Source organism: Lagenorhynchus albirostris, chromosome 8, assembly GCF_949774975.1.
Source record: "Lagenorhynchus albirostris chromosome 8, mLagAlb1.1, whole genome shotgun sequence".
Taxonomy (NCBI): Eukaryota; Metazoa; Chordata; class Mammalia; order Artiodactyla; family Delphinidae; genus Lagenorhynchus; species Lagenorhynchus albirostris.
In genome coordinates, this window is record NC_083102.1 from 99,196,445 (window position 1) to 99,221,224 (window position 24,780).

A 24,780-nucleotide genomic window follows, 5' to 3' on the forward strand; every position below is an offset into this window, starting at 1 on the left:
GGGAGGCAGAACCAGGTGGAAGGCGGAGGGTGCTGGGTCTGTGTCGGCCGCTTGGACTCGTGTGAGTCTCCAAGTATGGGGCCCAGGGACCTCGGGGCCTTCTCCGAAGTTCACGGTGGTGGAAGGACCTCAGTGCCCTGGCGCACCCGCCAGCACTCACCGGGAGCCACCCATGCTTCCGCGTCTCCCTCAGACCAAGACAGAGCAGAGCGTGTCCCTGAGTTTTCCAGACTGTAGCTGAGGCGGAGCGCTCCACGGTGGCGAGGAAATTGTCCGGGAATTAATCGTAATACAAAGACTAAGAATAATAACAGCTGACATTCATTGAGTGCTTACGGCACGCAGTGGACTTTTCTGAGCACGCTACATGCATACTCTTCCGAGAGCTTCTGAGAGTGGCCCCTCTCTCCTCCCCTCCCTTCTTTTCCCTCCGTTTCAGCTGAGGGACCTGTGTCCTTCTCGTCCTTTGGTACCATGCTCCATCCTCGGACTTACTGTTGCTGAAATAAAACATCCATTGTTTCCTCCCTAGACTGGGGGTTCGTTGAGGGCACGAGTTCTGTCTTCTGTGCTGACACACTGTCAGGCACATGGAAAGCACTCGGTACTCGTTTAGTAACTCACACGTGGTGGCCTGGAGCAGGGTTGGGGAACGAAAGAATGACTCACTGTCATTCTTCAGTGATGGAAATTGTTTTAGGGACCTAATGTCAAGAGACCTCTAGCCCTGCTCTGCCATTAGGTTGCTCTGTGATCTCGATCAAATCTCCTAACCTTTCTGGGCCCCAACTTCCTGGGCTATATAATCTCCAAGGTCTTATACTGCTTAATTCTATGACACCCCCTGGCTGGCTGTGCAGAATAATTTAGAGCATAGAGAACAAACAATGAACGACCAAGCAGGCTTATGTGTTGTAGCAGAGACAAGGGTACAGATATGAGATGGATTTTAGCAAGGGTCCAACCTGCTTGCCAAGTACAAAGCAATCACCTAACATTTCCTTTCTAAGCAGTGAGTCATCTTTCTTCTGCAGGTCTTAGTATTGACACAACAGTGGGGAGGAGATGCTAATCACACAGTCAGATGGTGGAATGGATCTGGGAGCCTGGGACCACTCCCTGCTCCAGACTGTGAGGTTCCTGAGATGTCTTATTAGGTGCTGAACTGGGCCTTCGTGGGAGTCAGGTACATGGATGCTTACTTAAACCATGACTGTTTTCATTGGATTTTAAACAAGCCAGAGAAAGCTGGTGATTTAGATGTGCATGTTTCCTGTTCTTTAGGAATAGAATTGGATCTGGTAATTCCTTCCAGAAAATTGAGGGTAGGTTAGAAATGGGTTGGGTCTTCTTAACTAGACACCAGTGATTTAAAAACAAGATGAACCAGTGGCGCTCTGTAGAGCTGGCCAGTGGGAAAGGACCCAGAGGGGGTCCTTGATTTACCTATAGTCTCCTGGAATACTAAGGAAACCTTAAGACCCTCCCTACCTAGTTTTACAAATGAAGTAATTGACAGCACCCACCTGGGCCCACAGTGTCTTCAGGGGCCTTATTGTCTGACTGGGTCACACCTCTGGCCGCCACGTGGATGGAACAGAGCTGCAGGGCATTTGGGTCCTGGGTGTTGTGTTTGCACACTTATTCTAGTTTCTGGTTCAGCTCTAAGTACCACTGAAGGAGAGAATGTGGGGACGCTTGTCTTAATCATCTCCACTGAGACTTGAGGGAATCCCCAACTGCCCAGCTCAAGGGAGAGAGTGAAAGGGAACAGATGGTTGGAAAGCACTTTGGTCAGACATATAAAAGGAAGATAGGATGCATGAAACAGTGAGGACACACATCAGGGTCATGCACTGATGACCCTGACGTGTGTGCTTTGTTGAGTACCTGTTACGTGCACACCACCGCTACGGGGGAGGGAGTGAGCGTGTACCAACCCTGGGAGTAGAGACACAGAGGCAGGCCTCAGGCCCACCTCCTGCAGCTCTAGGAAGGGCCATTCCTTCCAGCACTGCCCTCCTCTGGCTATCGGTTTCGACCAGGCCATTCTCAGGCCCTGTGCCCAAGTTTCCCATTGCAGTGTTGAAGCTTCTTTCAAAGTACTCCCATTACCCTGGTTTATCGTGTCTTTCTTTCTGGGTTCATTCCTCAGCTGTGAATAATTAATGGTGTGAATGGGTGAAGTGTTTGCAGGTGTCAGATCAAGAGCCCAGATTCAGGCGTTGCAGAGCCCGCACCCCGCTAGGAGGTTGGTGCCAAGGTCAGTTCAGGGGCCCTACGACACAAGGTCCCCCCGAGCAGTAGCAGGCTGTGTTGTGACCTGGGCCCGGTGCCCTGCGCCCTCTGTGCCCAGCTCCCCAGCAGCTTGGGGAGCCTGAGGTGTGTGCAGGGTGGGGCAGGGGAGGGGGGGCTTCAGCTGGTGAAGCAGCTGAGCACAGCCTGTGGAAGCAGCCTGGGGAGGGGGAGGTGTCTGGTCTGGGGACAGATACTCTAAAGAAGAATTTTTCTCCTCCCTCACTCCTTGTTGTTGGGCTTCTCATTGAAGACTGCTGGTGTAAGCTGGGGGCATTTTCGTGTCCCGGATCGCTAGACTCCTGTTGTGGTCTCAATATTTGTGTCCCCCCCAAATTCACATGTGGAGTCCTAACCCCCAAAGGTGATAGTATTAGGAAGTAAGGACTTTGGGAGGAGCTGAGGTCCTGAGGGTGGAGCCTTTGTAAATGGGATTCGTGCTCTTGTAAAAGAGCCTCCAGAGGGCTCCCTTGCGCCATCCACCATGTGAGGACACAGGCTGTGAACCGGAAGGGGGCCCTCACCAAAACACGACCATCAGCTTGATCTTGGACCTCCCAGCCCCCAGAGCTGTGAGAAGTCAATTTATGCTGTTTGTAAGCCGGTGGTATTTTGTTATAGCAGCCGGAACAGACTAAGACAGCCTCTAAAGTGTCATGTTTCTCTATATATTCTGTAACTGGATTTTTTTCCCTTAACTATAGATTATAAATCTTCTTCTAAATCAGTATACAAAGCAACCTCATTGTTTTTCTTCATGACAGAGTGTTCCCTGGGGAGGTACCATAGTTCATTTACACATTCCATTATAAGCATTGTACATTCAGGTAGTGCCACTTTTGTTTTGTTTTTACTACTGAAGGTCTGCATATCCTTACCTGTTATTCCAGAATTTGAGACAGTGATCATAAACAAATTTTTAAATACTTGGTAGCAGGAATGGATTTGGACAACACGAGGCTTTTAAAATTCTTTTTAGAATTCCATTTAGTAGGATGTGCTAAAATATAAACTGAGGCATATTAAAGTTTTCAGGAGTTTATCTGAGGAAACATCAATTCACATTGGGCAGTGATGAGCATTCCACCGCCAGAAGCCAGGGGCGAGGTGTTTATAGAGAATCAAACAAGGAAGTGATTTGATTGGCTACAGTTTAAGAGATTGCCTAATCTGGGAAAGTCCTGTTGGCGGTTGGTCATTGGTTTCCTTCCCAACTTGAGGCATTCATGGGAATCCACTCTGCCTTAGGTTTCAATTTGCTTCCAAAGGCAACACAACTGTCAGAGCCCCCTCAGGCTAACGGCCTTCTTGTTTGAGAACTTTAACAGATGTTTTGTGTATTTCAGTGCAGATTTCTGCTGGTAATGTTATGTAGCACGTGGTTACATATCTTATAATTCATGAATCCAGACAGTTCTCAGTCTGCACATATCTGGTCCCCGGAGTTTGGAGAAAGGATTCTGATATGCCCCCGTACTCACTAAACATCTTCCTACACGTACTAGAACTTATTTTGTCGTGAAATGGATTTGCAGAAATAGAATTGCTGAAGCAAAGGTTATGCTTGTTTCATATTTTAATAAATGCTGTTAGTCTCCCAAACGTTGTCATGATATAATCAGCCATCAGGGTGTGAGAGCGGCTGCTTTCGACCATCCTCAGCACCACTGGGTGTAACACCGTAATCAGAGGACGCTTTGTACTCTGGGTTCTTGTTAGTTACGTGTTGTCTCATCCCAGGGAGTCCCTTTCTGCTGCGACATCACTTCCGCTGAAGGCAAACACATGTGATACCGGGAACCATGGTAGGCACCTGGGCTATACATAGAGGAATGAGATAGGATTGCTCTTGAGCTCATGGTCTGGTGGCGGATCTAGATGCCTTTAACGGTGAACAAATATTGTACGTGGTCAGAGCTGGAGACCCAGCAAAGGGAGGATCCTGGCCTGGCGGGGAGGACGAGGGGATGGTGCTGAGAAAGACCTCACAGAGCTGATCTTTGACAGCTGACGAGCAGTTTCAGAGGCTCTAGTGAGAGTGTATTTGGGGCAGCACAAGGCTGCAGTGTAGGCTGCCCTGCCGACGGCAGGGGCTGAGATGAATGAGGAGGGGGAGGGGCCTTGAATGTCCTCCTGAGGAACGGAGACTTCCTTCTGCACGAAGCAAGGCGACAGCACCAGCTTGGCCCTCAGAAGGCTACTGGCACAGCACTGGGCTGGGAGGTGGAGGCTGGAGCTAAGGAGGTTGCTGTGTAGTAAGGGCACAGCGTGGAGGGTCTCCTTCAGTGAAGATGGGCTGAGAGACCGGTCGGTGGGCTCCAGTGTATCTCAGAAGCATCAGTGTGGGGCTGAAGAGTGGTCTCTGCTTGGCAGACAGTGAGAGAGGGTGCAGAGAACGGGTTCAGCGAGGGGTCTCGCAGAAGGGGGAGAGGGGGCCGGTGAGTTGAAGTTCTTGCAGAGCATCCAGGCAGTGGGGCTTTGCTTCTGCAGCTCCGGAGGGTCCACGGACAGAATGTAGATTTGAGAGTTCTGAGCAGGTAAGGAAAGTGAAACCAACTCAAGTAAAAGTCAAGCTGAGAAAGTCAGCCGGGTGTCAGCCTGAATCCAGGTTTCTAGACTTTTGAGCTAATGGGGACTGGAGTCTGTCTGCTTTCCAGAGCTCATGGCCACACTCATCATGCCATTTATATTTGCCTTACTTGTGTTATTTCACTGAAATGAAACCTAGTATCAGGTTTCAGTTCTATAAGATCACAGGAGGACTTCTGTTTTTCACGTTCAGTATTACCTCACTGACCAGCGTTTATTTTTTAGCCTGAGGGTTAATCAACCCAAGCTATAGAAGGATAAGTTTCTTGTTTTCCAGGTTACAGTTGAATAGAACTGATATTAAATGATCAGCAGTTTACTGAAAGGAGGAAGAGGAGAAACCTCTACCCCAGAAACACAAGGGCAGAGTTTCAAAATCTGGAGCCAGCGAAGGTCAGCAGTCATGGGAAAGCGTCTAGGCCATCTTTCCTCGTCCGCTCGCTCAGCTCCGGGGGCAGCTGGGCTTGGAGGCAGCGGCTCTTCAAGGGTTAAAATGGCAAGGAAATGAGCACTTGCTAACCCATTCGGTCTGTTAATTTTAGGGCTTATAATAAGCACTTACAATACTTCCTCCGTGGAAGAAGTAGAGTGGAATTTCCCTGTGTAAACCCCATAAGCCACCCTAAGTACAAGCAATTTTGGTTTATTCCAGTTTGAGATGTTTTCTGGTAAAAGATGTGTCTCTGGAGGAATGACTCTCAGGGCACCTGTCCTCCCAACCCCCAAAGGCTCAAGATCGGGTCTCATCAGAGCCACTGTGGCCCCCTCTTTAGAGCCCATAGATGTGTGACTTTGCCATGGAGTGTTAAAAGGTCATCAAACTCTAACCATCTGTTTCCACAGATGGGCACATCCCCGCCTGTCAGGGAGATCAAGTCAGACTGGAAGGAAAATATTCTGACATATGAATTGTCAGCTGAGATTGACAGAAAGAACCGTCAGTTCATCCTCAGATCTGTGAAGTTTTTGACTTGACAGCCAGACACGTATAAGGTCTAAAACCTGTGATTGGAGAGATGAAAGTTCTTTTTTTAAAAAAATTTTATTTATTTAATATAGTTATTTTTGGCTTCGTTGGGTCTTCGTGGCTGTGCGCCGGCTTTCTCTAGTTGCGGTGAGCGGGGGCGACTCTTCGTTGTGGTGCGTGGGCTTCTCATTGCAGTGGCTTCTCTTGTTGTGGAGCACGGGCTCTAGGCGCATGGGCTTCAGTAGTTGTGGCACGTGGGCTCAGTAGTTGTGGCTCACGGGCTCTAGAGTGCAGGCTCGGTAGTTGTGGCGTATGGGCTTAGTTGCTCCGTGGCATGTGGGATCTTCCCGGACAGGGCTCGAACCCGTGTCCCCTGCACTGGCAGGCGGATTCTTAATCACTGCACCACCAGGGAAGCCCGAAAGTTCTTTTGAAATGACTTTTTCTCACAGATATTCAATATTGAAACTTATGAGAATATGTCTATTACCTCTTGTGTGATGATGGTGTCACGGGTTTGTGTGTGTCCAAACTCAACAAATTGTACCTATTAAATATGTACAGTTCTTTGTATATCGATTATACATCAGTAGAACTGTTTTTTAAAAAAACCGATCAGGAAAGCCAAAACAGCGTCTCCTCCCCTGCTATGTTCCTGCCGGGTGCCCCGAGAGGAAACACCGACAAGCGGGTGGTTCTCCGTCCCGGCTGTGTCCTAGACTCACCTGAGGAGCGATTACCAACCCACAGGCAGAGGCGTGTCTTAAAGCTGCCCGGTAATTGGGAGGTGAGCCAGGGTCGAGAACCACTGCTTTCCAGAGTGCTCGTCACAGAGTGACCACCTGAAGCTGCAGAGGTTCCTCCTGGGCTGCCTCCTTTCCTGTTATACGCCCACAGGTGGAGGGTTCTACTACTTCGTTCAAATGGAGAACTTTCCCATGGCAGGTTTGGGCCCTTAAGGAAAAGCTGGAGAGATGGTCTCCAAGTTAGGCCATAATAAGGCTAAAAATAAATAAATATTGAAACATTAAATAATATTTTAAAAGCTTGTTATAGGAAGGTAGAATTGGTGGTGAGTAGTATATTTTAGGATGATAGACTCAATATTGGGAAGGAGATGGCTGTGACACATTGATATCCATCTGAACGGGAAGAGTGCTTCGGGGAATTAGTGGGAAACCCGAAATGTCACGAAGATCACAGAGACCTAGTTTAAGGAGGGAAGAGGCGGGAATTCCCAGGATGTCAGTATACTAAGGAAACAAGCAGCCTACTGGGGTGAGATTTTAACAGCGCACGTGCGAAAGATGAAGAGTGGGCTCATCACCCAGCGCAGGGTGGTAGGGAACCTACATGAAGGCTTCAGGAGAATCATCTAAAAGAGATTATTAAAGGGGCCTTTTGTGATCATTTGGAACTAATTTGGGTTTGCCTGTTAATGTCCGGTGAGGTTGGGCTGATTTTTTCGATGGGACCGTGAGATGGGGAGATCTGTGACTTGACAGTGTGCCCGAGTTGCATGAAGACATTTAATAGCAACTCACTCCGTATTTCAGCTGATAAGATAGAAAGTCTGGTCTAAACAAACAGGCCAGTTAGGTAGATTTGTGGCTGGTGTAATAGCTGTACCTATAAAAGTACGATTAGTAAAATACCATCATAGAAGGAAGGTCTTTAATGGAATTGACCATTGGCTCCATCATCACTATTTTATAATTGATTTGAATGAAAATATGGAAGGCATGCTGTAGCAGTCACATTCTCAGGTTGTAGGGAGAGGGGTATCGTATCCAGCTCTTTCTTTTTTAAAGTTTTTTTAAATTTTTATTTATTTAATTTATTTATTTTCGGCTGCATTCGGTCTTCGTTGCTGTGCACGGGCTCTCTCTAGTTGTGGCAAGCGGGGGCTGCTCTTCGTTGCGGTGCGTGGCTTCTCTTGTTGCGGAGCACAGGCTCCAGGCGCGCGGGCTCTAGAGTGCAGGTTCAGTAGTTGTGGCGCGTGGGCTTAGTTGCTCCACGGCATGTGGGATCTTTCTGGACCAGGGCTTGAACCTGTGTCCCCTGAATTGGCAGACAGATTCTTAACCACTGCGCCACCAGAGAAGCCCTCCATCTCTTTTCTTTTTCTTTTCCTTTCCTTTCCTTCTTTCTCCCTCTCCCTCCCTCCTTTCCTTCCTTCCTCATTTTTTTTTTTTTTTTTTTTTTTTTTTTTTTTTTTTTGCGGTATGTGGGCCTCTCACTGTTGTGGCCTCTCCCATTGCGGAGCACAGGCTCCAGACGCGCAGGCTCAGCGGCCATGGCTCACGGGCCCAGCCGCTCTGCGGCATGTGGGATCTTCCCAGACTGGGGCACGAACCCGCGTCCCCTGCATCAGCAGGCGGACTCTCAACCACTGTGTCACCAGGGAAACCCTTAACTAATGTTTTATAGGGAGCTATTTTCTACATATTTTTCTACATAAAACAAGTCAATTTGTACTGGAATTACCTACAAATTGAGTCCAAGGTCTTGGATCAAATTGTGCATTTCTCCCAACTACTTTTTTGTTTTTAAAAGAAAAAAATTGCCAGGAACCTAGATCACAATTCTGTGATCATTTAATATGATTGAGAAACAGCCTTGCCCACCCTTGCACACACCCAGTCCACTGCCACTTGGATTGAAATTGCTTTAGTGAAAGTGTCTCTGTGAAAACCAAAGTGCAGACGTTTTCACAGCTCCTGTCTTTTCATAAAGAAGGCGGGGCTGGAGAAGAGTGGGAATATTGAAGGAGGCCAAAATAACCGCTTGGAGCCTGGACCCTGACCTGCTCTGGACCTGCCCTCGGAGGGCGAGGGCCTTTCTCAGGGATCTTCTGGGGGAGGGAGGGTGCTGAGCGCTGGGAGCGTCAGCATCGCGGGGGCAGGACAGGTGTGAGCAGCCCTGGCCCTTGTCAGCACTTCACACGAGGATGCTGGCCTTCAGACTTAAAACAGCGCTGTAAGGAGCTCCTGCCCACCCACCCCTTTTGCTTATGGGGAAACTGAGGCTCACAGCGGTTGAATAACTTGCTAGAAGTCCTGCAGCTGGCAAGTGGCAAGACCAGGACTAAACCACCTGACTTGTCTGACTTTGTAACCTCTTCCCTTGACCTCGCTGGCCTTGTCGGTACAGATTCCCATCTTCCGACGGGGGTCAGCGCTGAGCAGGGTCTACAGCGCTCTGACGCTCCCCTCTGGTTTCATGCAGGTGTTTGGTCATCCAGTTACAGGGCCTCCCCGGAAGGAAACCACTGTGATTCTGCCCACAGGATATGTAGCAGACAGGTGCTTTGCATGACACTGTCCCTCTCAGCGCCTTCCGTTTGGGCCACCCGTTTGGACTACCACAGCTCCGCTAGTTTCCTAAAATGCAGTGGTGGCAGTTCTGTCCTTTGCACCGAAGTGTGCCTGGACCTCCCGACTGGTCTGGCCCTTCTTCCGCAGGGTGCTGACGGCCTGTGTCCTCTCTCCCGCAGATGCCGCCCCTACGAGGACTGCTGTGGCCCCAGGTGCTGTGTGCGGGCCCTCTCCATCCAGAGGCTCTGGTATTTTTGGTAGGTCACGACTCTTCCTGGTCTCAGCTGCTCCCCCTGCCCTCCCCCAGGGCTCTGCCCGGTCAGTTTGTCACAGCCAAGGTGACGTCACCTCCCCCTGAGGACGTGGTCTCTGGGTGGCCTCAAGAAAGCAGGTACGTTGGGGCTGGCTTCACGTCAAGCACTTCTGCTCACGGAGTTTGGAGAAAGCTCGTCCCCATTTCCACAGACTTGTGGCTCGGAAAGCAGACTTACTCTTTTGGAAGCTGCACTGTACAGAAGCTGGTCCTTCAGCGGCTCCTCCACCGAGTTCTGAAAGGGAGCTGAGGCCAGTTGTGTTAATCAGAGCATCAGCCCATCTCGTTATAAAGTTTCCACTGCCTGGAAATCTTCCGTATTTGCATTGTGTCAGCTGAGTCCTGACTTTCCAGACAGCCCGCATCCTTGCCCATCTTCCAGCTCTACTGGGGGAAGTTGGAAGAGCTGTCTGGAGTCTGTAAGATTGGACCTTGGGAGAGAATGAGGGAGTAAAGCTGACAGAGTCCTAAAAGGATAGGATGCAGAGTTCCCGCTAAGGAGAGGAACCTCCCGTGAGTGGCCACCCTCAGAGGACGCCTGTTTGGAGGTTCGTCTGAAGATTCATCTGACTCTGTAGATAAGAGGTAGGCTTCAGATGACAGAGATGGCAGAGTATGTGTGGGAAAGGATTTGCCTGAAACCAAAAGGGCATTTCCTGTGCCTGCCGCGCTCTCCTCTGCACCACTGCAGAGGTACAGCCTTCGAGGCAAACCCCGTGAGGGATTAGGACCCAGCTTTAAGGTTTAAGCTTCTTCATGGGTTTCAGATTCTGACATTCCTGATGTCTAAAGACTTTAAGGCCTTTCCTGAGCATGTGGCGGCAGACACTTGGATTTCTGGTGAGATTTTTGCCTTTGCCTCCTGACGGCTGTTCCTAATGTTTGATTAGGGAACTCAGCAGGAAGTGGGTACTCCACCTGCCACGTTTTCTTTAATAGGAGACCCTCTTTTCGTTCTCACCATCACCACCTCCTTGATGGGGTTTTGGCCATTTGGGGGCTGGACTCACCTGTCACGTCGGGCCCTGAACAGTGCCACGCTGGTGTTGGCTTCTCCCCACCTCCTAGCTGCTAGTGCCTCAAACTCTATAGTAGAAGGAGAACTTTTTTACCCTGAGATTTTCCACATGTTAACACCTCTGTGTACCTATCAAGGTGGAAGGGACTGGTACCAAAGCTGGGGTGAGGAGGGCCGGGGGAGGGGGCATTTCAGAGCTTTGCCTGGCTTTACACACGCGCCCCCTCAGAACTTGCCTCCCCGGGGCCTTGTGGTCGAGGGTCCCGAAAGGGATCAGCTGTGCTTCAGGTTGGCCTGAAACACCAGGCGAATGATGATGAGATTGTGGAAATGCTCCTAAAAAATGAGAAAACGTGTCAAAGTTTATACATCACGTGATTAGAAAGAAGGAAAAATGGAAAGTCCAGGAGAGCTCTGAGGGCCTGGCTGCTAGAGCAGCTTCTGTCGACCTTCCCTGGAAGCGTTCGTTTCCTGAGCTGGTAGCCGGTGCTTCTGAGCTGTCGGCCGGCGTCACTTGTCAGGGTCAGGGCACCTCGGCGAGCCAGTGGGTCCCTACACAGAGGCATCTCATGAGAGCCGTGGAAGGAGGGCAGGTCTCCAAGGTCGGGGTGCCAGATACCAGAAGGTTCGGTTGAGTTCTTTGAGTTGAGATTCTGATACCAGATAGCAGCTTCTAAACTGGGGATACAGCCAGAGAGCACCTTGAGATGCAAGCCTGAGGTGCCCCAGCTGAAGTCAGAGGACACAGGGTTTCCGCTCCATGGGTTCCTTCTCTCAGTTATGTGTCTGGTGTGGGGAAGGCCCCACGGCAGCCGGGCTCCTGAAACAGACAGATGTCTAGACACATGGAGAGTTTTAAACCAGTGTTCTGGAAACGAAGCGTGCAGCCTCCGATGCCACAGACGTTGGGGAGAGCTGCATAGCTTCTGACCGGGCCTCAGAGAGGGGCCTTCCCTGCAAAGGGCCCAGCACACTGCACTCAGAGAGGGGCCTTCCCTGCTCAGGGCCCAGCACACTGCACTCAGAGAGGGCCTTCCCTGCGAAGGGCCCAGCACACTGCACTCAGGGAGGGCCTTCCCTGCGAAGGGCCCAGCACACTGCACTCAGGGAGGGCCTTCCCTGCGAAGGGCCCAGCACACTGCACTCAGGGAGGGCCTTCCCTGCGAAGGGCCCAGCACACTGCACTCAGGGAGGGCCTTCCCTGCGAAGGGCCCAGCACACTGCACTCAGGGAGGGCCTTCCCTGCGAAGGGCCCAGCACACTGCACTCAGGGAGGGCCTTCCCTGCGAAGGGCCCAGCACACTGCACTCAGGGAGGGCCTTCCCTGCGAAGGGCCCAGCACACTGCACTCAGGGAGGGCCTTCCCTGCGAAGGGCCCAGCACATTGCACGGGCAGGGACGTAGGCATGCCCCTGGTGAGGGGGTGATGGGGAGCTGGTGTGGGGGCAGGTTTGCAGGGCGGGCAGGAGGTTGGCAGGATGGAGCTGGGCATCGCGCGGAAGGAGGGCAGCTCTCCAAGCTGGTCCCACTTGACTCTGGAGGAATTTGGGCTCCTTACCATAACACAAGAGGTTTTGGAGGAGGATGCTTTCAGAAGTCCCTGCCAGCTCTAAAATCTTAGGTAATCTTTAACCAGGATAGTCTAATGAAATCCCCAGGATTAGAAAAGGTGTAGAGTTGGAAAGCGCACTGCAACAGAGTGCAGCCTGGCAGGTGAGTGCAGCCCTGCTGCCAGGGCTGCCGCGGGGCTGGGGGCTGGGGGCTGGGGCAGGTCGGCCCTGGATCTGCAGGGGCTCTGCTGCTGCCTGGGGCCTGCATTGGGAGCTGAGAACTGCTGTTCCAAGTGCATGCGGCGGGGAGGCAGGAAGGGACTGAAAAAACAAATTGAATTGAAGAAACCGGATTACTTTTGATGACAGAAAAGGTACATACTTCCTCTCTTGATCCCAGGGAAGCTCCCCAGACCCGCTCAGCAGCAGAAGAGAATGTCTAGGAAACAATCATCCTGTAACTCACAGCACTTCCAAGAGCTGCCTTCCCTCACTGCCACCCTGCTTCCTCTCACTGCTACCAGAAACTCATTCCCCTGCACCCTTGTTAGTTTCTCTCACACTGCTGCTTCAATACGGAATGAGTCTGATGATTGCCCCCTAAGCCGGGAGCTGGTCTCCTGCCATGTGACTTTGTTCTTATTAGCTTGCACCTGTGTGCTCGCCAGCAGCCCACGGTGTGAGGGGTGTATCACTTTTATGTGTCTAGGAAGAAATACGTATTCCATTTGACGGTGTAACCGACATTTTGGCTTGTCTCATGGAAGAGACCGAGATCTCGTATGGCTTCTGCATTTCTAATCCAGAGAGCCTGGTCCCTGGGGAGTGAGCAGCAGTGTTACTGAGAAGGGAAACCCTCACGTGCATTTAGCCTCCCTGTGCTTCACCTTTCTGCCCAGGTGTTTAGAGTTGGACCCAGGGTTGAACGTAAGATTATCATGGCGTCCAGATGAAGCTGTCCCCTTGGGCTTCCAGCATCTGACTTCGGAGAGGGCCTTGTTTTGCACACCTTGGATTCCTCTAGCTCCCCAAGACTGTGCCCCTCTGACCCCCTCCCCATCTGCAGCTCACAGCTGTCCTCTCCGGGTCTCTCACCCACCCAGCTTTTCCTGTGGGAGCACCTGTGCTGTTCTTTCCACCCAGAAAGAAAGCTCCTTCCCTTCCCTTCAATTTGTCTCTTTCTTTCCATCATTCAGACTCAGCTCAGATGTCACTCTGAAGGAAAAGAAGCTTCCTCACTCTGACAGATGCCCTTGTTAACCCTCTTGTTGCATTGAACTGTACCCTTGAAACGATGAACACAATTGTGTGTTACGTATGTTTTACCCGCCACTCCCACCCCGAACCTATGCTGTATCCTTGCTTTTCTTAGCACTATCAGAGCTGTAATAAACGCTTTTGTTAATTTGTTGTTTACTGTCCCCCTCCTCTATGAGAACTCAAGTTCAGTGAGGGGGAGACCCCACCTGTCTTACGCCCTGGAATGCACAGACTGGTGCTGGGAGCATGGCAGGTGCTTAACAGAATTTTTGTTGAATGAATAATGAATTAGACGAGAGATCAGGAAGCCACAATTTCAGTCCTTATCCTGAATCATTTCCTGTCTGGTGCCCCTGATCTTTGTTCGTGTTCAGTGCTCCAGGGTTGTCCGGTAAACGCTTACTGACTGACTAATGGACTTAATTTAACCCTTAACATTATGTTAATTATTCTTGAAGGCTTTATTGTCTCCTCTTTTCTTAAATTTCATTTGTGTGTGGACAGGTGCCCTTAGACCATGACATGGCCAGCTCTGCTGTGTGTGCATCCTTCACAAGAGTGTGCGTGCGTGTTGAGTGAGGTTCTGGAAGGTTCTGTGAGTCCCATCGTCATATCAGTTTAGAAATGGGCAAGTTTCTCAGTTATGTCTGTGTGGAACAGACAACTCGGCCCTTCTCAGAATGACTCCCCCTGTTTCTAGAAAAACAGGTGTAGTGCAAATGTGAGGTGGGAAGAGTCATTCATTATTTATTGAATGCCAGTGATACATCTGAGAATTCTTAGATGATTTGGACAAAGGTCCGATCCTTAGCCGTCCGCTCTGTGTCCATTAGACTGTAGGGTCATGGTAGAAGGTTCAGCCATACTTAGAACCTAGAGATTTAAAAACAGCCTGTTTATTGATTGTGAGTGTTTTCTCTATTCCTATAGTTTCTCTATAATTAAGAAGTGCTCTAGGAAGGGCACTTAAAAAAATTTTTTTTATGGATGTTCATATAATAACGGAGAGAAAACTGCTAGAAAGGATCACGTGCTTACTCTTCTTGCTTTGACAGTAAAGAAAAATGGGGGAAATAGACAGTGAAGACCAGCAGTAGTGTTCAAACTGGATTGAAAAGGCATCTCCCGTTTTGACTAAAATATCGAGTTGAGGTCAGGAAGGTAATTGCACCAGCGCTTTGAAGCCAACAGCCATTTGGAGCTTTTGAAGCAGAAAGCTCACTTCGAGAGCTTCTCAGCACGAGTGGCCTCCATCCAGGGGCACCCAGAGCTCTGCAAGCCAGCTGTCTCCCTGGTGTGCTCCACCGGGCCCGTCCCGGGGGAAGGTGGTCGGGGAGGACCAGCCAGGGAGCCCTGCCGTCTGCCCGGGCCTCTGCCTGGGGCCTCACCCTGTGCTCTCGCCCAGGTTCCTCCTGATGATGGGCGTGCTCTTCTGCTGTGGAGCCGGCTTCTTCATCCGGAGGCGCATGTACCCCCCGCCGCTGATCGAGGAGCCGGCGTTCAACGTGTCCTACACCAGGCAGCCCCCGAACCCCACTCCAGGTCAGCCAAGCCCTCTGTCCTTGTCTCTCCTCCTTTCAGTTTACATGTTCTCTGTAAGCATGTTCTCTGCCACGGAATATGCTGGAAGAAAAAATTCAGGCCATGTTTATTCATTTAAGTTCTGATGATCAACCTTACTGTGCATTTGTGCTGATAGTAAGTGCAATGTCTGCTGTGTTGTATGTCTGTCACCTCTTATTCTTACCTAATTATTGGTGCATCTTTTATGCATGTTTATGCAGCACATTATTTGCTCTTTTTTCCTAAAAATTATTTCATGTGTAAATTTTTATGTAGAAACTGTACTGTCCATGATATTCTTAATGCTTCTGGACTAAATATTAATCGTGTTACTAAATGGTGATTTGCTTAGATAGTCTGTCCTTGCTGATCATTTGTTTTCTTTTGTTTTGCTTTTCATTCGTTCATTCAATAAGCGTTTGCTGTGCGTTTATGAGTATTGTGAGTACTTATTAGTTGTGCTGCTATAGACATGTCTGCACAAGTTACATTTGGCCTATTTAGGGAACATTACCCAGAGTGGTGCCCCAGGGTCAAAAAGAATTCGTGGTTTCCTAATTCTTATAAAACGCTGCTTTAACTACCTAAACCTCAGACATACTGTGGTGGGTGAATTCAAGTTTTCCTCGGGACACGAGCCCGTTCCTTGTTTTGAAATTACATGTGAGATGATTCCCTTCCCTTTGTGGGCAGGGGGCGCCAGGGACTCTGCAGGGCTGGGGAGGCACTGCTCCTCGAGCTCCTGTCTTTGGGCCCATGTGGTGGGCCAGTGGCTGCGTGGCTCCCTGCGTGCCACCTGCCCCGTCAGGCTTCCCACCTCCAGAGTGTGGGCGGGTTCCCTCTATTCATCACACGCCACAGGGAGACAGTCGGACATCTAGAGTTCTGTTCCAGTGTTTACAGAGTTCCGGTTCTGTAAGATAAGTCCTAAGATCTGCTGTACAGCGTGGGACCTATAGTTAGTAACGCTGTGTCGTATACTCACGCCTTTGCTGAGTGGAGGTCTTATGTTGTGTCATCACAAATTCAGAGGGCAGCAGGAAATGCTTGGAGGTGATGGACAGGTTTATGGCATATACTGTGGTGACGGCTTCACGGTGTATATGTATGTCGAAACTCATCAAGTTGTAGACGTTACATATGTTCACCTTTTTGTATGTCAGTCACACCTCAAAGAGAAAAGAAAGAAGTTGGGGGATTGAGCGTGGGAAGAGCTCTCTCTCATCTGCCCTTTAGACACAGAGATGCAGAGATGGGCATTTGCTGGTCTGTGTTTTATAGTTTTATTCCACCAAACACTCCGCCGGGTTTTCTTTTATTATTTTTTAAAACGTTGCTAAAAATCTGAGTATGTGTTTTCCACAACAGTTCTGAGGTTGCTGTAGCTTAAACTTTCTCTCAGGGTTAGTACCACTTTTCATGCATAAGTGGATTTTTATTCTTTCATATTTGGAAAGATTTGAACAGCTTCAAATCTATGCTCCAGCATAGGGCAAAGTGAAAATTTTCAGTTAAAATGGGAGGCCAAACCTAGATTTTATCTGGCTTAGTCTGAGTTGTCAGTCCTTTGATTTTTTTTTTTTTTCAAGAAGCAGACAGTAGATCAGAGAAATGGGTAAAAGACTAATGAATTTCCTTTTCCTCCTGTCTTCATGACATGGATTTTTAGTGGCCTGTGTGACCACAGATGCAAGATGTCGCGTGTGCTTGGCCCACAGCGTCAGGCCTGGGCTGGGGCCCGGGAGCTGAGCTGCCTGCACACAGCGCCCTCTTTTCTTTCTTTCTTTTTTTTTTTTTGTGGTACGCGGGCCTCTCACCGTTGTGGCCTCTCCCGTTGCGGAGCACAGGCTCCAGACGCGCAGGCTCAGTGAATGATGTATCAATGAAAAATTAATACAAAAACATATGCAATGTAAGTGAACTGACATTTAAAGGTAAATTCATAGCCTTATTCTTTGTTACAAGTTTAAAATAAGAAAGTGAACTAGCTGACCTCTCCTTGAAAGAGGTTCAGAAATTAATAAACTCACAGAAAGCAGTAAGAAGTACATAATAAAAAATAAAAATTAATTACAGGAAAAAGAAAAATTGATTTGCAGATCTAAAAGTTAGTGCTTGGTGAAAGGCAATAAAAGTAAATGATATTGCTAATATAGATCCAGAAAAAACTTTAATTGGAAAAGATACATGCACCCCTATGTTCACAGCAGCAGTATTTTCAATAGCCAAGATATGGAAGCAACCTAAATGTCCATCGACAGATAAATGGCTAAGGAAGATGTGGTATATATACACAATGGAATATTACTCAGCCATAAAAAGAATGAAATGATGCCATTTGCAGCAACATGGATGGACTTATCATATTAAGTGAAGTAAGTCAGAAAGAGAAAGACTAATACCATATGATATCACTTACATGTAGACTCTAAAATATGACACAAGTGAACTTCTCTACAAAACAGAAACAGGCTCACAGCCATAAAGAACAGACTTGTGGTTTCCAAGGGGGAAAGGGGTGGGAGAGGGATGGAGTGGGCGTTTGGGATTTCCAGATGCAAACTATTATGTATAGAATGGATAAACAACAAGATCCTGCTGTATAGCACAGGGAATTATATTCAATATCCTGTAATAAACCATAATGGAAAAGAATATAAAAAATATATATATATATGTCACTTTGCTGTACAGCAGAAATTAACACAACGTTGTAAATCAACTGTACTTCAATAAAGTAAATTTTAAATAAAGTAAATGACATTGCCAATCCCATCCCTGATAAATCTAATTAGTAAAGCTGGATAAAGAAAAAGTAAAATCATAAATTGAAACATTACATATCCAGAGGAGATTAAAAATTACAAAGAAGTACTCCTGAAATGGGAAATTTTGGTAAGATAGGAAAGTGTACATTACCAAAGATTCATTAGAATATTGAAAATTTCAGTGGTCCACAAAGCAAGCAAGAGTTTGAGGATGTTTTCAAAGAGTTAGCTCTCAGAATGGCTCCAAGTTCATATGGTATCTTTGAAACTTTTAAGAAACAGTTCATGTCAATGCTTACGAATTACTACAAGTATAGAAAGTTATGGAAATTACCTAATTTGTTTTGTAAAGCTAGTGTAACTTGTAAAACTAGTGTAACCAAAATAAAATTATATTGGATCATGTTTAATGATCATAAATACAAAAATCTTGGGAAACTGAATTAAACAATGTGTCAAAGAAGTAAACTACCATGTCCAAGCATCGATCTTCCTAAGAGAGCAAGCTGTTAACACTGCAAGTTATATCAAAAAGCAATGATTGGCAGCAAATTCTGGGAAGAAGTTGGAGTCAGAAGCACCAGGATTCTTTCCCCTCACCTAGACAAAAACTGTCCTGGCAGAATCTATCTGATGTAAATACTTTGGAACTCTGAAATCTGTTGAAGGCTTGCAACTTCCAGGGGAAAGCTTGGAGGGTAAATTGCAGCTAATTTTGGTCAGTATCCGCTCTGGACACAGTAGCAGCTAACTATCCCTCACCCTAGGCCACATGGCAGGCAGCTGTGCACAGGATTCTGGGGCAGCCTGCAGGAGACAGGGGGCAGAAAGGACCCTGTCCTCCAGATATTGGGGATCTGTGCTCTGATTGCTGTTTACTGCTTCTGAGGAAAGAGGGGGCAGCCACTGTTGTTGCACCTCCCCTTCCAGCTGAAGTGAGCTCCAGGGGATTTAAATGTCTGGTGCCCTTCCCCATACCCCTTTATTTTTCACTTTTTCCCCTCTTGGGAGCCAGGCATTAAATACTAGAACATTCAAAACAACTGTGTATACAGGAAAAATTAGTAAGTGACTGCACATCCCCAGTGAAAGGCTCAGAAAAGACTTGAGAAGACCTTAAGTTTACACCTCCGGCTTTTTCTCTGCACAGAGTCAGCCTACAATAACAGCAACAAAAACCCAAAACAATAAGCAAAAACAAAATCAAAAAACAGCAAACACTGGGGAAGGGAGAGAATCTGATTTCCAGGGTTATCACATTATTCGATTCAAATGTCCAGTGATCAAAAAAGCATAGAAAGAAACAGGAAAATATGGTTCATCCAAAGGAAAAAAAAATCAAATCAACAGACTGTCCCTGAAAAAGACCTACAGCACATCTGCTAGACAAATCTTTTTTTTTTTTAATTAATTTATTTTTGGCTGCGTTGGGTCCCCGTTTCTGCGCATGGGCCCTCTCCATTTGCGGCGAGCAGGGGCCACTCCTCATCGCGGCGTGCAGGCCTCTCACTATCGCGGCCTCTCTTGTTGCGGAGCACAGGCTCCAGACGCGCAGGCCCAGCAGCTGTGGCTCACGGGCCCAGCCGCTCCGCGGCATGTGGGATCTTCCTGGACCGGGGCATGAACCCGTGTCCCCCGCATCGGCAGGCAGACTCCCAACCACTGCACCACCAGGGAAGCCTTAGACAAATCTTTTGAAGCAACTGTATTAAAGATACTCAGAGAAAAAAAGTAAGATGTGGAGAGAATCAAAACAAAAACAAAAAAATGTGTCAACAAAATAGAAATATCAGTAAAGAGACAGAAACCCTAAAAAGATATGAACAAAAAATTCTGGAGCCGAAAAGTACAATAACCAAAATGAAAAATTCACTACATGATTCAAAGGCAGATTTGAGTAGACAGAAGAAAGGATCAGCAAACTTGAAGATAAGACAATGGAAATTATGTAGTCTGAGGAACAGAAAGAAACAAGATTGAAGAAAAGTGAACAGAGCCTCAGACCTGTGGGACTTCATCAAGCAGATCAGCATAGGCATCGTGGGGTGGGAGTCTCAGAAGGAGAAAAGAGATAAAAGGAGCATTATTTAAAGAAATAATGGCCAAAAACTTCCAAAATTTGATGGAAGACATGAATATAAACAACCACTCCAAGTAAGAGGAACTCAGAGACCCACACCAAGACACATAATCACCTTTCAAAAGCCAAGCACAAAGAGAAAATCTTGAAAGTAGCAGGAAGAAGCAAGTCATCACAAACAAGGGATCCTTGATATGATTATGAGCAGATTTCTCATCAAAAATTATGGAGGCCAGAAGGCTGTGGGACAATACATTCAAACAAAAGAATAAAAATTGTCAACCAAGAATCCTATATCTGGCAAAAGTGTCCTTCAAAATTGAGGGAGGACTTAAGACTTTCCCAGATAAATCAAAGCAAGGGAGTTCATGACCACTAGACCTTGCCCTTCAAGAAATGCTCAAGGGAGACCTGCAAGTGAAATGAAAGGGCACTAGACAGTTATTCGAAGCTGTATGGAGAAATGAAGATCTCAATAAAGGTAAATACCTGGGCAGTTATAAAGAGAATAACTTTATTATTATATTATTCTTTATTATATTATATTATATTATTATTGTAGCAGTGGTTTGTACTTTACTTTTTGTTTTCTACATGAATTAATAGACTATTATGTTTAAAGAAAAAAATAGTTATTAGGACAAAAGCTAGTATTACTATAATGTTGATTGTAACTCCAAATCTTCTTTTCTACATAATTTAAGAGACTAATACATTTAAAAGAATTATTAGTTTATGTTTTGGAGAGCACACAACATATGAAGATGTGATTTTGTGACAGCAACCACTGAAAAGGGTGGGGACAGAACGGAAAATGAGCAGTTTTTGTATGTTATTGATGTTAAGCTGGTATAAATTCAAATTACAGTGAGCCCTCTGTATCCATGGGTTCTGCATACATGGATTCAACCAACTGTCGATGAAAAATATTTTTTAACAATTTCAGAACGTTCCAAAATGCAAAACTTGAATTTGACACATGCTGGCAACTATTTACATAGCAGTTGCATGGTGTTAGGTATTATAAGTAATCTAGAGATGACTTAAAGTAAACAGGAGAAGGTGCGTAGGTTATATGCAAATACTATATAATTTTCTATAAAGGACTTTGAGCATCCACAGATGTTCATGTCTTCAGGGGGTCCTGGAACTGATGGATGACTGAACAGTGTCTAACAGTAGGATGTTAACCACAAAGAAACAGCTATAGAATATACAAAAAGAAATGAGAAAGGAATTAAACATTGCTTTCAAAAGCTACACTAAACATAAAACATTGCACTTCAAAAAAGCCACTAAAAACATAAGTCAATAATACAGAAAATGAGGGCCAAAAGAGCTATAAAGCATATAGAAAACAAATAGCACAATGGCAGAAGTAAATCCCTCCTTATTGGTAAATACTTCAAATGTAAATGGATTAAACTCTCCAGTCAAAAGACAGAGATTGGCAGAATGGATAAACACGTGATCCAAACACAGATCTTCCTCAGCTTGTGATAGGGTCCTGGAAACCCATCTTACTGTTTTTGTTTTATTTATTTATTTATTTATTTATATCATTGGCCGCATTGGGTCTTTGTTGCTGTGCGTGGGCTTTCCCTAGTTGCAATGAGCGGGGGCTACTTTTTTTGTGGTGTGCAGGCTTCTCACTGTGATGGCTTCTCTTGTTGCGGAGCAGGGGCTCTAGGCGCTCGGGTGTTAGTAGTTGTGGTGCGTGGGCTCAGTAGTTGTGACTCGCAGGCTCTGTAGTTGTGGCGCACAGGCTTAGTTGCTCTGCAACATGTGGGATCTTCCTGGACCAGGGCTCGAACCCATGTCCCCTGCATTGGCAGGCAGATTCTTAACCACTGCACCACCAGGGAATTCCCCCGGAAAACCATCTTAAATTGAAAATATAATAAGTTGAAAATGCATTTAATACACTTAACCTATTGAACATCATAGCTTAGTCTAGTTATCTTAAATATGCTCAGAAAACTTACACTACCCTACAGTTGGGCAAAATCATCTAACACAAAGCCTATTTAATAATAAAGTGTGAATATCTCATGTAATTTATTGAATACTGTACAGAAAGTGAAAAACAGAATGGCTGTCTGGGTACAGAATGGTTGTGAGTGAACCAGCTCTTTACCCCTGTGATCACATGGCTGACTGGGAGCTGTGGTTAGCTGCCACTGTCCAGAGTCATGAGAGAGGATCTTATCACATATCACTAGCCCAGGAAAAGATCAAAATTCAAAGTATGGTTTCTACTGAATTTGTATCATTCACTGCATCGTACATTTCAGACCCCAAAACACAAACAGGTTGAAAATGAAAGGAAGGAAAATATATTCCTTATCTTTAAATAGTAACCAAAAGAGAGCTGGGTAGCTATATATATATATTTTTCCCTTAGGAAGAAAAATACAAGGCATAAACTACTAAAATCAGAAATGAAAGTAGGACATTACTACCAATTCTACAGAAATAAAAATGATTATACGAGAGAACAATTGTACAGCAAAAAATTGGGTTAATTAGATAGGACAAATTTCTAGAAACATAAAACCTACCAAGACTAAATCATGAAGAAATCAAAAGTCTGAATAGACCTATAACTAGTAAGGAGACTGAATCAGTCATCAGAAAACTCCAAACAAAGTAAAGCCTTGGACCTAATGGCTTCAGTGGTGAATTTTACCAAATATTTGAAGAAGAACTAATATCAATCCTTCTCACACTTTCCCCCCAAATTGAAGAGGTAGGAACATTTCTTAACTCATTCTGTGAGGCCAGCATTATCCTGATACCAAAGCCAGACAAAGACACTACCAAAAAAAAAAAAAATTACAGGCCAATGTCCTTGATCAACATTGATGTAAAAATCCTCAACAAAATAGTAGCAAACATTTCTTGTAATGTAAGCGTGGTTCAACATATAAAAATTGGTTGGAGTAATACATCCTGTCAACATAATGAAGGAAAGAAATGATTTTATCAATTGATGCAGAAAAAATGACAAAATGGAACACTCTTTCATGATCAAAACACTCAATAAACTAGGAATAGAAACTACCTCATAAAACTACCTCATAAAATCCATATATGAAAAACTCACAGCTTACATCATACCTGATGGTGAAAGACTGAAAATTTTTTCTCAAAGATCAGGAACAAGGCAAGGGATACCTGCTTTTACCGTTTCTCTTCAACATAGTGCTGGAAATTCTTGCCAAAGGAATAAAGCAAGAAAAATAAAGACATCAAAATTAGAGAGAAAGAAGTCAAATTGTCTCTCTTTGCAGCTAATATGATCTTGTGTGTAGTAAAACATAAGGACTCTAGAAAACAAAACTGTTAGAAATGATAAATGAATTCAGCAAAGTAGCAGGACACAAAGTCAACACACAAGAATCAGTTAAGTTTCTATACACGAACAATGTGAGAAGGGAATTACCCAAAAAATCCATTAGTAATAACATCAAGGAGAAGAAAATAATTAGGAATTAATTAACCAAGAAGGTGAAAGTCTTGTACAATGAAAACTATAAAACATTGCCTGAAGAAATTTTCAAAGATGTAAATAAATGGAAACAGATTTTATGTTCATTGATTGGAAGACAGTATTGTTAAAATGTCAGTACCACCCGATATGATCTACAGATTCAATGCAAATCCAATTAAAATCCCAATGATTTTTTTCCAGGTAGGAAAAACCCATCCTAAAATTAATATGGAATCTCAGAGGACCCCAAATAGCTGAAACAGTCTTGAAAAAGAAGAAAAAATTGGAGGACTCACACTTCCTGATTTCAAAATTTACTACATAGCTACATTAATCAAAACAGTCTGATGAGGGCATAAAGGCAGACATACAGACCAACAGAATAGAATAGAGAACCCAACAGTAAACCCTCACACGTATGGTCAAATGTTTTTTGACAAGGGTACCAAGACCACTCCATGGGGAAAGGACAGTCTTTTCCAACAAATGGTGCTGGGAAAACTGAATATCCACATGCAAAAGGATCAAGTTGGACCCTTACCTAACACCATATACAAAAATTAACTCAAAGTGGATCAAGGTCCTAAATGTAAGACTTAAAACAATAAAACTCTTAGAAGAAAACAAGGACAAAGTGTCTGAACATTAGAGTCAGCAGTGATTTCTTGGACATGATACCAAAGGTGTGGGTAATAAAATAAAAAAACAGGCAAATTGGACTTCATGAAAAATTTTTAAAATTGTGCATTAAAGGACACTATAGAGTTAAAAGGCTACCTCCACAATAGGAGAAAATATTTGCAAATCATATATTTGATAAGCAATTAATATCCAGATTAAATATAGAACTCCTAAAATTCAACAATGAAAAAATAAAACAACCCTATTCAAAAATGGGCAAAGGAATTGAATGCTCATTTCTCCGGAGAAGATACGAATGGTTAGCAAGTACATGAAAAGATGCTCACTAATCATTAGGGAAATACAAATCAAAACTACAAGATAGGGACTTCCCTGGTGGGGCAGTGGTTAAGAATCCGCCTGCCGATGCCGGGGACATGTATTCGAGCCCTGGTCCAGGAGGATCCCACGTGCTGCGGAGCAACAAAGCCCGTGCGCCACAACTACTGAGGCTGCGATCTGGAGCCTGTGAGCCACAACTACGCAAGGCCACATGCCTGGAGCCCACGCTTCGCAACAAGAGAAGCCACCACAATGAGAAGCCCACGCACCATGGCGAAGAGTATCCCCTGCTCGCCACAGCTAGAGGAAGCCCATGCGCAGCAACGAAGACCCAATGCAGCCAAAAAAAAAAAAAACAACAACTACAAGATACCACCTCACACCCATTAAGATAGCTACTATCAAAAAGCAGAAAACAAGTGTTGGCAAGGATGTGGAGAAATTGGAACCTTTTGCACTGCTGGTGGGAATGTAAAACAGTACAGCCACTGTGGAAACAGTATGGAGGTTCCTCAAAAAATTAAAAATAGAATTACCATACAATCCAGCAATTCCACGTCTGGGTACATACCCAGAAAAATTGAAAGCAGAATCTCGAAGGGAT

General features: G+C 45.8%; 1 protein-coding gene and 1 long non-coding RNA gene across 3 annotated transcripts in view; one reads left to right on the forward strand and one right to left on the reverse strand.

Moving 5' to 3' along the window:
* Positions 1-24,780, forward strand: part of VOPP1 (VOPP1 WW domain binding protein) — a 133,640-nt gene that overhangs the window by 93,952 nt on the left and 14,908 nt on the right. The window contains exons 3-4 of one of the 2 annotated variants that reach the window (XM_060157490.1): positions 9,348-9,425; positions 13,246-14,357. In XM_060157490.1, coding sequence (XP_060013473.1) covers positions 9,348-9,425; positions 13,246-13,268 — 101 coding nt within the window. In that variant the 3' untranslated portion in view covers positions 13,269-14,357. Of the gene's footprint in view, positions 1-9,347; positions 9,426-13,245; positions 14,358-14,714; positions 14,852-24,780 lie in introns of those variants that run through there. The other variant, XM_060157489.1, reaches the window with a different exon arrangement.
* On the reverse strand, positions 14,032-16,081 carry LOC132524901 (uncharacterized). Its single transcript, XR_009542084.1, has 3 exons — positions 15,858-16,081; positions 14,698-14,932; positions 14,032-14,182 (listed from the first exon to the last, which is right to left on the reverse strand). It is a non-coding gene; the product is annotated as an uncharacterized LOC132524901 (long non-coding RNA).